The 15,136-nt window shown below is 44.2% G+C and overlaps 1 protein-coding gene across 1 annotated transcript in view; it reads left to right on the forward strand.

The window, feature by feature from the left end:
* Window positions 1–239: 239 nt before the first annotated feature.
* Window positions 240–15,136, forward strand: part of DCHS2 (dachsous cadherin-related 2) — a 113,768-nt gene continuing 98,871 nt past the window's right edge. The window contains exon 1 of the mRNA XM_030491362.1: window positions 240–2,057. Coding sequence (XP_030347222.1) covers window positions 240–2,057 — 1,818 coding nt within the window. The remainder of the gene's footprint in view (window positions 2,058–15,136) is intronic.

A 15,136-nucleotide genomic window follows, 5' to 3' on the forward strand; every position in this document is an offset into this window, starting at 1 on the left:
AAAGGGCGGGACGGGCTATGTCCCGGCAGCGCTGCGGGGGGCGGCGGGGCCCGGCGGGGCGGGGGCTGTGCGGGGCGGTAGCGCTGGGAGCCGCCCTCCCCGCCCCCTCGCACAGGCTTGTCCTACCCGGCACCGGCGGCGGCGGCGTGCAGGATTTTCTCCCGCGGCGGCGGGGCGAAGCCACCTGCCCGGTGGTGGCGCGGAGCGGGCTGCCCGCGATGCCGGTTTAGCGGCGGGGCATGGAGCGGCGACGCATGGAGCGGCGGCAGCGGAGCGGCAGGTGCCGGGGCAGCGGTCCCCCGACGGGGGGGGCGCTGGTGCTGCTGATGCCGCTGTGGCTGTGCGCGGCGGGCGGTGGCGCGGCGCCGGTGTACAACCTCAGCCTGGCGGTGGACGAGGGGCTGCCGGCCGAGACGCTGGTGGGGGACATCCGCGCGGGGCTGCCGCCAGGCGCGGGACCGCCGGGGGGGTTCTTATTGTCGGAAGGGAGCGGCGAGTCGGCGGTGCTAGCGGACTTCCACGTCCAGCCGGAGACGGGCGTTATCCGCACGGCGCGGCGGCTGGATCGGGAGCGGCGGGCGCGCTACAGCTTCGCGGCGGCTACCCTGCGCGGCGAGGTGGTGCAGGTGGAGATTGCGGTCACCGACGTGAACGACCACCCGCCGCGCTTCCCGCGGGACTACCTGCAGCTCAACATCTCCGAGCTCAGCCCCCCCGGCACCGCCTTCCGCCTCCCGGCCGCCCGCGACCCCGACGCCGGCCGCTTCAGTACGCAGGGCTACGCGCTGCTGGAAGAGGGCGGCGCGGCGGGGGAGCCGCCGCTCTTCCAGCTGCGCTACGGGCGGCCGGAGCCGCTGGAGCTAGTGCTGCTACGGCGGCTGGACCGCGAGCAGGCGGACGCGCACCGGCTGGTGGTGGAGGCGTGGGACGGCGGCAGCCCGCGGCGCCGCGGCCGCCTGCGGGTGTCAGTGCGAGTGCTGGACGAGAATGACAATGCGCCCGCCTTCAGCCGCAGCGAGTACCGGGCGCGGCTGCGGGAGGACGCGCCGCCGGGCACCTCCGTCTGCCGCCTGCAGGCCACCGACCCCGACCTGGGCGCCAACGGTGAGGTGCGCTACTCCATCAACCGCCGGCAGAGCGACCCCGACGGCTACTTCGCGGTGGAAGAGCGCAGCGGCGTGCTGCGCCTCCGTCGCCCGCTGGACCGCGAGGAACGGGCACTACACCGTCTGGTCCTGGAAGCACGGGACGGCGGCGCCCAGCCCGAGGTCTCCAGCGCGCTCGTCTCCGTGTCCGTGCTGGACGTGAACGATAACCGCCCCGCCATCCGTCTGCTCTACCTCACCGAGAGCGGCGGCCCGCGGGTCTCCGAGGGGGCGCGCCCCGGAGACTATGTAGCGCGCATCTCCGTCTCAGACGCGGACGAGGAGGGTGAGGAAGAGGGCGGCGGCGGCACCGCGCTGGCACTGCTGGGCGGCGACGGCGCCTTCGCGCTGCGGCCGTCGGGCGTCGGCATCTTCTTCCTCTGCGTGGCGGGGCCGCTGGACCGCGAGAGCCGCGACCTATACGAGCTGCGGCTGGTGGCCACGGACAGCGGCGCGCCGCCGCTCTCCGCCGAGGAGCCGCTGCTGCTGCGGGTCGCCGACCTCAACGATGAGGCGCCCGCCTTCCCGCAGCCCCACTACCTCGCCACCGTCTCCGAGGCCGCATCCCCCGGCACCGCCGTGCTGCGCCTGAGCGCCTCGGACGCGGACGAGCCGGGCTCGCCCAACGCGGAGGTGCGGTACGCGCTGGAGGGGGACCCGGCCGCGCTGGCCTTGCTGCGCATCGACGCGCGGACCGGCGCCGTCAGCACGCGCGCCCGCCTGGACCGGGAGCGGCAGGCGGCGCTGGAGCTGCGCGTGGTGGCGCGGGACGGCGGGCGCCCGCCGCGCGCCGCCGCCTGCCGCCTCAGCGTCCGCGTCGAGGACGCCAACGACAACGAGCCGCGCTTCGAGCGCCAGGTCTACCGCGGGCGGCTGCCCGAGCACGCCGTGCCCGGCCGCTGCCTCCTCCAGGTGAGCTCCGCCCCGGGCCCGGCATGGTGGCGCGGTGCGGTGCGCGCCGGTGGCACCGAGCCTTCGCGCGCGCCACCGGCGCCCCGCGCGGTCGGTGAGCGCAGTCGGTGAGCGCAGTCGGTGCGCGCAGTTGCTGCGTTCACGGGGTTATAACCTCCGGGAGTGACACTAGAAGCGTGTTCCTTATCCTGGGAAACCTATAGAACGGGTAATGGGCATAGAAGCTCGGGTCTTCAGAGACACTCCAGCGTTGGCTCTCCCAGAGAGTTAAACTCCCCTGCTCCTCAGGTTTCGAGGACGTGAAATGTTTCTTGGAGCAAAACCAGTAAGACCCATCTCTGAGGGTGAGTGTGATCCACATGGAAGCAGGGAGCAGAAGCCAGGCACTGTAACGCAGAGGGACCTGAGTGGGTTTTTTTGTTTGGTTGGGATTTCTTTTTCCTTAATTTTAGGTGCTTCTGGGACTTCGCGATATTTCCAGAGCTTTCTGCTAATCATAGAATCATAGAACGGTTAGAGTTGGAAGCGACCTTAAAGATCATCTGGTTCCAACCCCCCTGCACCTTCCACTAGACCGGATTGCTTGAAGCCCCATCCAACCTGGCCTTGAGCACTGCCAGGCATCCATAACTTCTCTGAGCACCCTGTGCCAGTGTCTCACCACCTGCACAGTGAAGAACTTCATATTAATGAGGAGAATCAATTCACTCCACCTTAACAGAAACTGATTAATAGAAAAGTCATTCTACTTGTACATTAAAATAAGCCCTTTATTCTTTGCAGGTGTGGTTGAATGGAGGCTTTGCAGGGCCAGAAGTTGCCAGACAGCCCTGTCGCTTTTACGTTGTGAGGGCATTTTGGAATATCTACCTGTAAACTGAGCAAAGTCTTTTCCACCAGTAGCAAATTCACAGCAGTTGATCCTAGGTGGAGGTACCAGTCTTTCAGAGTTTGTGCAGAAACTTACATGGATTTGGGGGGAAAGTGTGTTTAAAGAGACATTGGGAGAGCTGCAGTGTGTTTTCTCAGTACTTTTGAAGAAAATTCATTCTGTCTTTATCTCTGGATGGCCAACTTGGTTTGTTTTAGATCAGGGTGTTGTGGGTGTGAACATGGGTGCAGGCGTGAATGTCCGTGGTGCTGAAATGCAGCAGGATGGAAGCCATGGGGGTGCACTGCCACAGCCTGGAGCATGGCTGGGATTGGTGAATAGTGATTTCTTTTGCTTTTGATTTAACCAGATGGAAGCACCCTGAAGGATTCCTGGAGCATTTTAAAGAAAATAAACCATGATTGTGGCTTTACATTTTTTTTCTTGTGGGTTTTGATACACTAATAATGTGGATTTTCTAGCAGGTTAAGGGTGTCATGTACTATGGATACCATCCATGGTGTACTGGATTTTGAAAGTGTCACTGTGCTGCTGTAATCCTGTTTAGAGAGCAGAAAGACGTAGTTAGGTCCTGGTGGCTGAATGAATTAAAGCCAAAGGTGAACAAAAATGGGACACTGGAGATGTGTGTAGACAAAGAGCAGATGAGCATCGCATGGACTGCCAGGGAAGGAAGCTGGTGTTTCTACTTGCAGGTTAATCCTGGACCATCATAGTGATGTCCAAGTTTTATACTGCATGGTAGAGTAGGCCTAAGCTTTAAACAAACCCAGCTTTTAAGCTTTAAACATATAATCGAATCATAGAATACCAGGTTGGAAGGGACCTTGAGGATCACCTGGTCCAACCTTTCTAGGCAAAGCATGACCTAAACTAGGTATCCCAGCATGCTGCCCAGCTGAATTTAAGCGTCCAGTGTTGGGGAATCCACCTGGATAATCTCCACTTCCCTGGGGAGATTATTCCAATGGTTGATCGCTCTCACTGTGAGCAAGAAAAGCTATCATGAAGCAGGTGGCTTCATTTAAGTGGCTTCAGGAGCTTCAGCTAGTGATAAGAATGAAGAAAATAGGTTTTGGTCTGGCCAAGTAATTTTCAGGGTCTGTAATATGAGTCATGTCTCTAACTGGGCTCTTGAACTTAAAAGCTAGCATGGAGAGGGGGTAACCACGGACTGTGTTACTGTTGCTCCTGGAGAACTGGAAATGCACCAAGACACCAAAGGAGGCTACTCGTGTCTCTTAGCTTCCTCTGCTCTACAACCCAGAGGGCGGCAGAAGAGGACGGAGGTTGTTATCACACATTTGTGATAAACATTTGTGCTCTGTTTAGTGTTTGGATCACAATCATAGTAACTGGATGTCTTCTAAAGCTTCCAGTCTTTCCCCTCTGTAAGCAGAGGTGCTCTTGCAGTAGTGCATCACTGAGGTCTTGTTCACGAATAACCTTTGCTAGGGGACCAGCTGGTGACAAACCATTGCTCTGTAGGTGGCGTCTCGAGCTTTCTGCCCTAGTGCTTTGCTGTAGCTCTGCCTAGCCAAAGTTTATCCACTCATGTTCTTGACTGCATGTTTATAATAGATTTCTTTCCTTCTGGTAAATCTTTTACTCCTGCTGTGATTATTATTTAGTTTATCTTCCCCTCCTCCATAAATCTAGTCCATAATGTGGGGTAGATTTGTGAAGTGGGCCAACTTGCATTTGTCTGTCTTTTGCCAGTTTCTCCTGGTCTGTAGGAATTCACTCATGAGAAGCATTAACTGTGCACTTAGGAGACATAGTTTTCAGCAGTTCTGGAAATACTGCTTTATTCCAGGCATATGCACGGGCTTTTCTGTGTTGACAAAAGCTCTCCTCCCTTCCAGTGCAGATCGACCAGTAAGGGAGAATTTGCATCCTGAAAAATCAGTGGGATTTGTTTGCATCAGCTAATATAAGGAAGAAATGTGGCAGTGTAATAATTGCATTGGTGGGGAAAATAACGCAGGTGGAGATCAGAAATCTGAGCAGGTAAATGGGAGAAAGTCTAAATGAAGAAAAGGGAAAATCAATGGGAAAGTAGTGGGTTATTGAACATTGGAAACTAGGGCAAAAGTATGCAGTGAAACGCGTAAGCAGATTTTTGAAGACACTGACAGCTTTTTTCATGTTTTTGTCCATTTTTGGATAATAAATTTCTAGTTTATTACCGGTTGTTATAGACACACCTTTCTTAAAATTTAAGCTTTACTAGTGGGAGGATTAAAAAGCAGCAAACCAAAAAAAGATACAGGCACAGGGAGGAAAAGGTGAGCACTCTTGGAAGAAATTGTAGACCAAGGCAATTCCACTAAAGTGGAAGCAACAGAAGCACTGTGTGTGATGCGATGTTAGCAGATGTTTTAGTAATGCTTTGATTTTTGCAGATATATCAACATCCTGTTTCTTCATGTAAGAGGTACTGTATGTTGTTTTTGAGTGGTCACTGGTCTTGTGGATGACATTCCTTATTCAATTGTTATAATGAACTTTCACCATAATATGAATCTATTTCCTTAAGATCTTCAGCATGACCTAGAAAGGTGATAAGATGGAGGAATGTGTGAGAGCACCTTTGGCTTTCTCCTGTTTTTCTTACTACACCTTTCACCCAATTCTCAAGGACCAACATGATTACAAGTGCGTGTGGGCTGTTGATCCATGGTGATGGTTATGTCCTATTTCTGCACTCTTTGCTGTCAGCTTTGAAAATCCAGGTGCATTTAGCACATCTGATGATTTATACCTCTGTGATGATTGCACCTCTGTGACCTAAGAGTGAGGAGTGTGACAGATTGTCTCTCTTCTGAGCCATTCCCTTAATCCTATGAATGAATTAAGGAATAAAGCTTCTCTGTAGACCTGCCTTGCTAACATAGCTTGAATTCTAATTACAAATCTTATTTTCAAACTTTTTTTGGTGGTAGCAGTGCTTCTTAATATTCACTGTACAATATGTCTTCAAATTATAGTACTGAGTTGCCAGGTTTGTCAGGATTTTCAGTCTTCTAGCTGAAGCAGCAATATATTGTCTTTCTATCCTCCTCCCCCACCCCTCAACCCCTGCCATGGAGCAGGCTGAAACTTGACATAAAGAGAAATAATTCAGCACATCAGGTTGGCACCAGTTCTCCTTGTGTGGTACGTTTCACCTTGATGGGGTGAAACCCCATTCTGTTTCATATCCTCCAGGGAATCCTGCATAAAAGAGTTTTTATCCCTTATTGGGCTGTGCAGAGTTCATAGTTAGAAAGAGATTTGGTGACTGAGGCAGCTCTCAGCTGAACTCAGATTTTTAAATTAATGAAGGTGTCTATTTTGTGTAATACAGCATAGTACTCCTGTATCTGTCTGGGGCTGGTAGGTTAAACTTGCTCTCACTGCCAGCGTATGCTGTAGCGTGTAAGATACTCTGTGGCATAGATGTCGTTCACTTCATCCTGCACATGCGTTCTTATGAAAACTATGACAACTTATGTACCTGTAACTGCGCCTTGGAAGAGAATGTTAACTGTCATGAATTAGTGACAGTCATGTCTGTAGGTTTTTTCCTAAATTTATTTTATGGTTTATTAGAAAATACATGTTTATTTGCTTTAGTGTCATCTGACAGAGCAGAAGAAGTGAAAAAGCCCATGTTATCTATCAAATGATAAAGACCCATATGCACTGTTATGATAACTTGCACTTTTCTGATCCATTAAGGAGGCTGTTTTAACTCACTGTTTAGAGCTCCTCAGTTCCTTTTATTTAAAAATAACAGACTTTCTGATGCTGAGATTGTGAGGGGTTTGTAAATGCAGTGGAAGCAAAGAAAGATTTTGTTTAAAGCTCTTAAAGCTAATCTAGGTATATCAGAAATCATGGAATAATAAACCTATGGGGGTTTAGAAGGTAATATTTAAAGGTATAATATATGTAAGAAGGATGCATGGGTTCTGAGGACTTTTTAAGTGCTTAGCATATTTGAGAGAAGTTGTTCATTCTTACCTGAAATACACATTTCCAAGAGGTACTTACAGCATGAGTGTGCTAAATCAGACATTTTAACATGCGTATTCTCCTCATTTGTCTCTGCTTTCTGCAGAATTAAAAAGAAAACTAAGAGGATAAAAAGGGATGGAGGGTACTGCTGATACTGATGTCCCTGCTGTGAGGGATGGAGACTCAGAGGCTGTAATTTGTCATTGAGCTGCTGAGCAAGTAGCAGCATTGGCTGCGGATTGCATTTTTCTTCCTTTTCTCTCCCTGAAAGTTGAAGCAAGGAGCTAAAAGGACAGTCCTTTCTCGGATGGTTATGGTTCTGGATCATTTAGTCCACACTGCAATTTCTGAAATCAGAAATGAAGCCAGCAAACTAGGTTCACGTAAGTTATAAAAAGCTATAAAATCCAACTCATGCTAGTTAGAATTAAGACAAAAAGAAGCCAGAAGAGATCAAGCCATGCATTCCTCTGTTGGCTTGACATTTCCAGGTCTAATGGCCACTGCATCTGATTTAAAGAAGTCAGCTGCAGAAAAGACACATTTTGTTTGTCGACTTAGAATGCTACTGTGTTTTAAAACTAATGCAATTGTCAACTGGAAGATGAAACACCAGACTGAGCTACAGTTACAGTGAAGAAATTTATCACTTAACCTATAATGCAAAACTATTTATTTGTTCATCCAATTCATGTTATTATTTTACTGAGTCTGAAAGCAGTTAACGTCATCATTTATCTGTTAGGTATATGATTTTGTAACAATTATTTCTTTCTAAATTCACAACAAATTTCCCTTTCCACTCCAGAAGCCATTCAGTGGATTCTAAGTAGATTATAATAGCTTTGTGGCTATAAAATGACTTCTTATGGCTATGCACAACTTTTTGCAATCTGTTAATATGTAGTTTTGGAAGTATGGATGGTCTGGGCTCAGAGATATATAAAAGTCTCTTTGAATCTGTGCAGTAGTTGCTGATTGCATGGAGGGGGAAAAATTGAAAAAATCAGAAAACGAAATATACTATTTTAATCATTATTTTTAAGTAACTTTAAATGAATAGGATTTCTACATATTCTTTTGCTTAAGAGTTCTAATTATGGTGCCCTTCTAGGTTTTTAGCAATAGGAAACCCCCTCCATTTAATAATTGAAATGTTTCTAAGAATGAGAGTCTGTGCCTTGACGCAGTCCTTTCAGTGCCAGCATCCAACACCAAATGGATGCTTGTAGATGTAAAAAACTGATCCTGAAAATGCAAGGATGTGAGAAATGGGAGGTGGAAGCCTTTTGCTGCTCTTAGTTTGTAGTTACTCTAAAACGTGGCAAGTGTTAAATTTTCAGTATTCAACACCTGGAGAAAACCCAAATCTCTGGAGGTAATTCCCCTGCATCCATATACTGAATGTACAGCTGTTTGCTAACTAAACCCACCACTTGGAGAACATATGAAACATGGAAACATCAAAAACATTGACATGGAAACATTTGGCTTTTATTTGAGAATTAAAAATTATGTGAAAGTTTGAGAACAAAAACATTTTTAAAATTACTGCAGAAAATGACCTTTTTCCCCAGTTCTCAGGGAAGTCTTTTAATTGATGTCAGCAAGCTGGGTCTGGGAAGAGGGAAAGTTTAAAGGCTTGTGCGTGACCAAGTCTGAAATTCTCTGTATACTTTGATCTGTAGCCATGATGAGAAAAGAGACATTCATGATAAAGGTATTGTTGTTAGGGAAATCAGATGTATCCGTAGCTTCGGAGTAGTGGAAGAGGAGTAATGATATTAAACAGCCATAATCATGTGCTTTATTTATATCACAGAGATCTCTGTATTAAAATATTAGCTAAAAGACTAGTGGCAAACAGAGTCCTTGAATACCTTTGGCTGCTAAGTTTGTAGAATTTTATGCAGCATAACGAATTCAGTTATGTGTCCAGCAAGTATTCATTTATAGCCACTGACCTTCTAGAGTAATGATTGTGAATTACTTTTTTATATGGAAGGCATTCCAATTCAGAATTGCAGTGGTTTTGCTGGTGGTCACCTTTATATAAAAAGAGCTGACTTCAGCACTTGTCTTATTAGCAATTTGCTCAAGTGTGTTATAAGCTGTAAATGGCTGGGTATGGCCTGTCTGTTCATTTATCAAATATTAATGTCAGTTTATCATATGTATAGATTTTCATAAATTGTTAGGTCAGCAGAAGACTTAGTCTTTCCTGGAAGGCTTTAAAGCATTGGGAAACAGATGAGTTAGGAATCTTTTAAGTTCCAGCCTACTGTGCAAACAGATTGATATGCTGCGGAATGAGCCTTTTTATTTTACTTTGCTGCTCAATTCATTCTTTAAAACAAACTTCTAATTGCATGCTGAAAAACCATCAGTGATTTACACACTCTTCATTTCTCTTTTAAAATGCATGAATTTGATTTAGAACCGAGTCAGAGAGCTTTGTTTACAAAGGTGATACAGTAGAAGAAAGTTCACATTTTATAGAATTGATAGAAAATAGTATCCTGGTCTGTGAAGAAAGTTTACTAATCTGTGTAAAAAGGCATTTCTTTTAGGAGAAGTAATAGATTTTTAAAATACTACTTACAAATCACAGTTCATTCAATCAGTTCTAAGCTCTTTGAGACTCCTCTGTAAGAAGCTGTACAAAATCAGGAGCTTTTCATTGGCACTTAGGTGAAATCATTCTTCTCTGGTGAATGTTGAATTGCCAAGGATTTACGTCATGCCTGGAGAACGTGTCCAGCAGTGGTATATTTAGCATTGCAACAGAAGTTGTGTTTTTGTACTGAACTGCTGTCCTGTATAAGTTTATATATATAATTGTATATATATATAAATGTGCAGCAGATTAAACAGTTCTATTCTATCACATACATGGCCAAATGTAGTAACTGTCAGCATTTACAGTAAATGCTAATGCACTCTAATGCAGAGGGGATGTTTGTAAAGATCCGTGTGCTGGCTGGCCGGCCATGCTTGGATGCAAAATCTCTGCCAAGTCCTCTTGATAATTACTTGGTTATGGTTTTCAGGGTAGATGCAGGAACTATGTACCAAAGTAGGATGATTACTGATGAAATTGTGCTGTGTGTGAAGTCAGTTCCTATTCCTCACTTAGTCCCATTTAAATCAAGTAGTGTAAAGAAAGTTTTAACTAGGCTTCTTTTGCATGGGTAAACTTGGCAGTACAACCCAAAGCCTCACTCATCTGACAGTGAGAGTTAGCCACACACGGTTTAAGGGACAATGCTTTTGTTGCAACCTCTTTTCGTGCCTGTTTCCTTACTTCCTTACTTGTTCACTTCCATTGGTCAAATCTATAGACTTTGAAATAGTGCTTTTTTTAGAAATGTGTTTTCGTTCTGTAACCAAAAGCACGGCATTAACGAGGCAGCTCTAGGTTCTGTCTCTTCCTCTACTTTGCACTGAACGAAAACAAGCATTACATTTGTGCCAGACTTTACTAGCTCCATTTCCTGCTGGATATGACTTAAAGTAAAAATCGGGATACTGTCATGCCTATTTACTTGTGCTCATGGGCTGCACTGCTTTAAGCATAAAACTGTTGCAGTACCAACAATATTTGCTGTAATAAAAGCAAATGTACTAACTTCCAGCCTTGACAGATGTCTCAGTCCCCTGCACTGACCTTGTGTAAAGTGTTTTTGTCTGTCCTTCCCCCTCCCTGTCCCCAGCTACCTCCCTCATGCAGAGAATTAGGTTGTCATGCTTATGTCTGCTCCACTTCCACTAGCTTGTGCCTACATCTGGTACTGGGAAAGGGGTAACAGGAAGGGCAGTTTTTTAACTAATGTCTGACTAAACATATGTGAGACAAACAACTTGTGTATGCCCCGATTTTTTAACAGTTATAAACAAATACATATGGTTTAATGCAGTGTCCAAGGAGCCAATGTGTCTTACCAGTCAGAGGAATTGCTAGAAATTGCTGCAGTCAGCCTCTGGTACATTACCTTCTACTTGACCTTTTGTTTTCAAATGTGTAAACCACTGATAAATACAATTTTATACTACGCATTCAGTTTTTCCTACTATGTTTTGTAGGTGCTTTGAATTCTGAACTTATGTCCAGACATAGCAGAGTAGTGATTTACCAAAGCCTTTTCTCCCAGGTATCCTTCTGTGTTGTGGCTGCATTGATAATAGACCGATTGTTTGTATGAAACTATGTTTTCTCTTAGGCTGTTGTCAGTCACAGTTATATTGATATCTTTATCTCTGCTTCTGTGCACAAATGGGGTTAGATATTAAACATTCTCCATAGATGCATAGGCAACTGATTATTTTTACTTAGGGATACATTATTATTCTTTTGATAGGCTATTGCCTTGGACATTTACCCAGTTTGATTCCATAAGAAATCCCAACATTTTTATTAATTAGCTATTTTTGTGGATACATTTCAGTTTGATACTTTCATCACTATGATGCTTAATAAGATTTGTGTAGGAGTGATATGCACTTATGTGGGCATGGACTCAATAGAACATGACCATTGTTCTGGAAAGATTTTCAGTTGTCTTAAGATGCTGTGGAATGGAGGCGACTAAGCTCTTTGAGACAAGTATTATCCCTTTGTTAATGCTTATGCTGTATGTTGTATCACAAGTGCATGCTCTATAGATAGGGTTTTTTTGTGTACTATTAGAAAATCTTAGAAACATTCTCAAGAATGTGTCAACACAGAATTTAAACCTTAAAATTTGCAGTGACATTGGGGGAAAGGGGAGCAGTAACCTGAATGTGTCATCTCAGTGCTTGCTCAGTTTTCAGTAGATTGGTTCCTGTTTTGAGTGTTTTGTGTGTGTACTCTTGCTCATGAAGACATCGACTGGAATTTGATTTTACAGTGCTTTCAGAAATGAAATCACTGAGAGGACTTCAGATTTCTAGGGGCATGCTGTGCTCACCCTTGTAGTTACTCTAGTGTTGGCTGTGGGGTAGGTCTTTAGCACCCTTACTAACAAGGGTCAGTCGGTGTTTGGAGCCCCATCAGGATCCAGTCTCTGACTCCGGGTGCAAAATAAGGAAGGGACAAAAGTTTCTTAAATTGAAGATTGGCTGCTTAGCATGGAACACAAGATTCGGTAATGCTGGATTTTAGAAATGATCAAACCTGGTAATTCCTGCCTCTTTCTGCTTTGTGTAGATCCGTAGGAGTACTAATACAACAGTATCACACCAGTTGATGGCTGCACAAGTTGTGAGGCAGTGGGGAACTGAGAAGGTCTTTTTCTGAAAAGATTTTGTTGCAGAAGCATACAAAGAGCTTAGAAACATAAGCTGCAATGAAATCAGCCATGACTTGTTTTTTGGGGGTTTTTCAGGTTCTCTGGATTTTGAAAATCCCAACTAATTTAATGTGTGTGGGTTTCTGAGGGGATGAGAAGTCACTGTATGCATGATGCTGTAGGAGCAAGGGGATGAAATAAACTCAAATACAAATGTGACCCGCTTTCCCAGAGCACAGAACTTTTTAATGTAACATATTGTAAAATAATATGTGTTGCCATCACTAGTAATAGTATAGTCATTATTTTCCCCAAAAGTTTAATTTGAAAATAAAGTCACAACTTAGAAAGCTCTTTTTTTTTTTGGATTTATGTTTGTATACTTTTTAAAGGATCTAAGAGAGAGCATTTCACTCTGGCTTTAAAAATGAAAGGCAAACCATCATATATTTGGCCTCTCTTGTTTATTTGCTTCCTTTTGTTACTATTAAAGCAAAACTCCATATTCTGGAATTTGTTTCTTCTTTTCTTTTTTTTAGCTGTCTTTGAAGTTGATGTCTTTAGCAAGAATTTTAGCGGTGCTGCAGCCTTACAATGATTTTGCTCTGATACAGGCTGCTTTTGTGTTCTCTTTCCATTGAAAAAACCCAAAATCTCTTAGGTTTGTAATAATAGTTAAAGAAGTAAGGTTTGTATTTCGTGGAACTAATCAAGAATTACTTTCTTTCTTTTTTTTTTTTTTTGTTTCATTTTAATCTCCATTTGTGCCTGTAATCTGAGGAGTGGGAAAAGACCTGACAGTTGAAACACACTTTTTGAAAGGTTGACTGCTTTTAATTTTCAGAAGTGTTTGTCTGAGGGGAGGACCCAAGCCAATATTTGGGAGTTAGACCAGGATATGTGTTACATTTGGAGAATCCTGTGGTCATGGGACACAACTTACCCTGCAGTTTCTAAAACTGTTGTTGAAATGCCATGTTGAAAAGCATTTGTGTTTCCTGGAAGATTTTTGATGCCTATTGTATCTTTTTGGAGGCAACTTACAGTGTGCTTTTTAAGACTTCAATTTTTTGTTATGGCATTATTCTTATTAATTGCTCATAATGGAAACCATGGTTTAGGCCCATGGACATGCACTAAACTGTGGTTATTTTTCCTAGGAAATGTAGATGAAAGTTAGAAACATTGCTGGGGATTATCAAATACAAATCTCAGTACTTGCCATCCCCAAGGGCTCCCAGTGACTGCACCTCCCCTTGCAAACTCCACGTTTCCAGGAAGCAGAGCAGAACCACTCCATCTTCTGAAACACATGGGCAGGCAGGTGTTTTCATCAGTCTCTGGCTCTAGCTGGACCACTGGACTGCTCTGCCCCATCATCTGTGCTCAGAACTTTCCAAACGGGAACTGACAAGTTGTTTGCACAGGAATGTTAATACTTAGCTGGTGATATCTCACTTAAATCAGTTTGCATTTGTCTTCATTTTAGGCTGGATAACTTTGACTCATAGTCATCCATGTTTGGTTTTTTTTTTCAATCCTCTTCAGTTTCCAAGAAATACATTCCCAGATTACAGAAAAAATATTAATTTATTTGTATGTAATTTCATATTTTGTCATTCTATAGTCTTCTAGTTTTTCTATATAAAGATCCTCTTGATCTGCTACATCGACAGTGCTTTTTAGTTTCAAAAGCTGGTGAATGTTCATTGAGGTGCTTATGTTTTTTTCTGGTTAATGAATAGACTTAACAAACTGGCTATCGATACAACCAACTCATTTGTTACTTAGCTTTTGCAAGGCATGTTGTTTTAATTTCTTCTTTACCTGGTTTCTTACCATATGATTTTTTGCCTAATAGCTGTGTTGTCTGTACTAAATAAAATGTAAAGAAAAGTGATTTCCATTGGTTGCTTTACTAAATCCAGATCGACCTGTGTTTAGAAAAATCCATTATTGAAAGGATACTGAGGTACTTCACAAAATGTTTCATTTTATCTTCTTTTCTATCTTCTCTTTATTCTGTGAAACTTTGTATCTGTTTATGTCAGGCTACTGGAATTGTAGTGTCCACATTCAGTTGTTCTCCTTTTCTAAATATAGTCCCTTCATTTTATATTTTCAAGAGAGATGGTTTTGTTAAGATCTAGACTGGTTGTGGCTGCAAGCTTGCAGTTTTATTTGTCAGTTCTTTAATAGTTCTAGGTTGGTTCCTCCCAGTTTGAGTGCTGTTTGAGTTTTAACTGTAAGGTGCATAACTTCCATTCCCGAACTCTTCTCTTACTCTAGTTACAATGGCCACGATAATTACCGATGGCAGAAGTGAGTAAGGTACTCCAATTTTAACAGTGTGCTACCTTCTCATCTTAGCACTTGTTTTTTTTAAGCACGTTTCTGCTTATTTTCTCCTGTTCATGAACACCTCTATATTTTTATCATGATTAACAGAAGCCCCCCAGAAGTCTGTGGCATATCCAACCCCCTTTCTTTGTTTGTCTTTGTTAACTGTTCATTTTGAACATTATGTATTTATCACTTTAAAATATTGAGATGCAGATTAATTGTTGTTTGTTCCTTTTTGTTTATTCCTTGCTGTTGTTATTTATTCATATTGGTCATTTAATTTAAACTGAAGTTATAATTATATGGTCTGAAGTATTCATGTCTAATGGCTTTATTACTTTCATTGATTGGCGAGTCTCTGAAATGTTAAAGCTCCTCATAAAGAAACAATTCCTGGTGATATTCCTTCTCCAATAGCATTATAATTCTCTCTGTCTATCTTAAAGTGTAACCCTGGGGCCAGGGAGGTCTATAGCAGGTATTCAGCTTTATTCCATGTGATGCTAGGGGAAAAAAAAAATCCACTGAACAGCATAGCCTCTGAGCATTAGCTCAACACTTTACAGCTGTTA

Source organism: Strigops habroptila, chromosome 7, assembly GCF_004027225.2.
Source record: "Strigops habroptila isolate Jane chromosome 7, bStrHab1.2.pri, whole genome shotgun sequence".
Lineage (NCBI taxonomy): Eukaryota > Metazoa > Chordata > Aves > Psittaciformes > Psittacidae > Strigops > Strigops habroptila.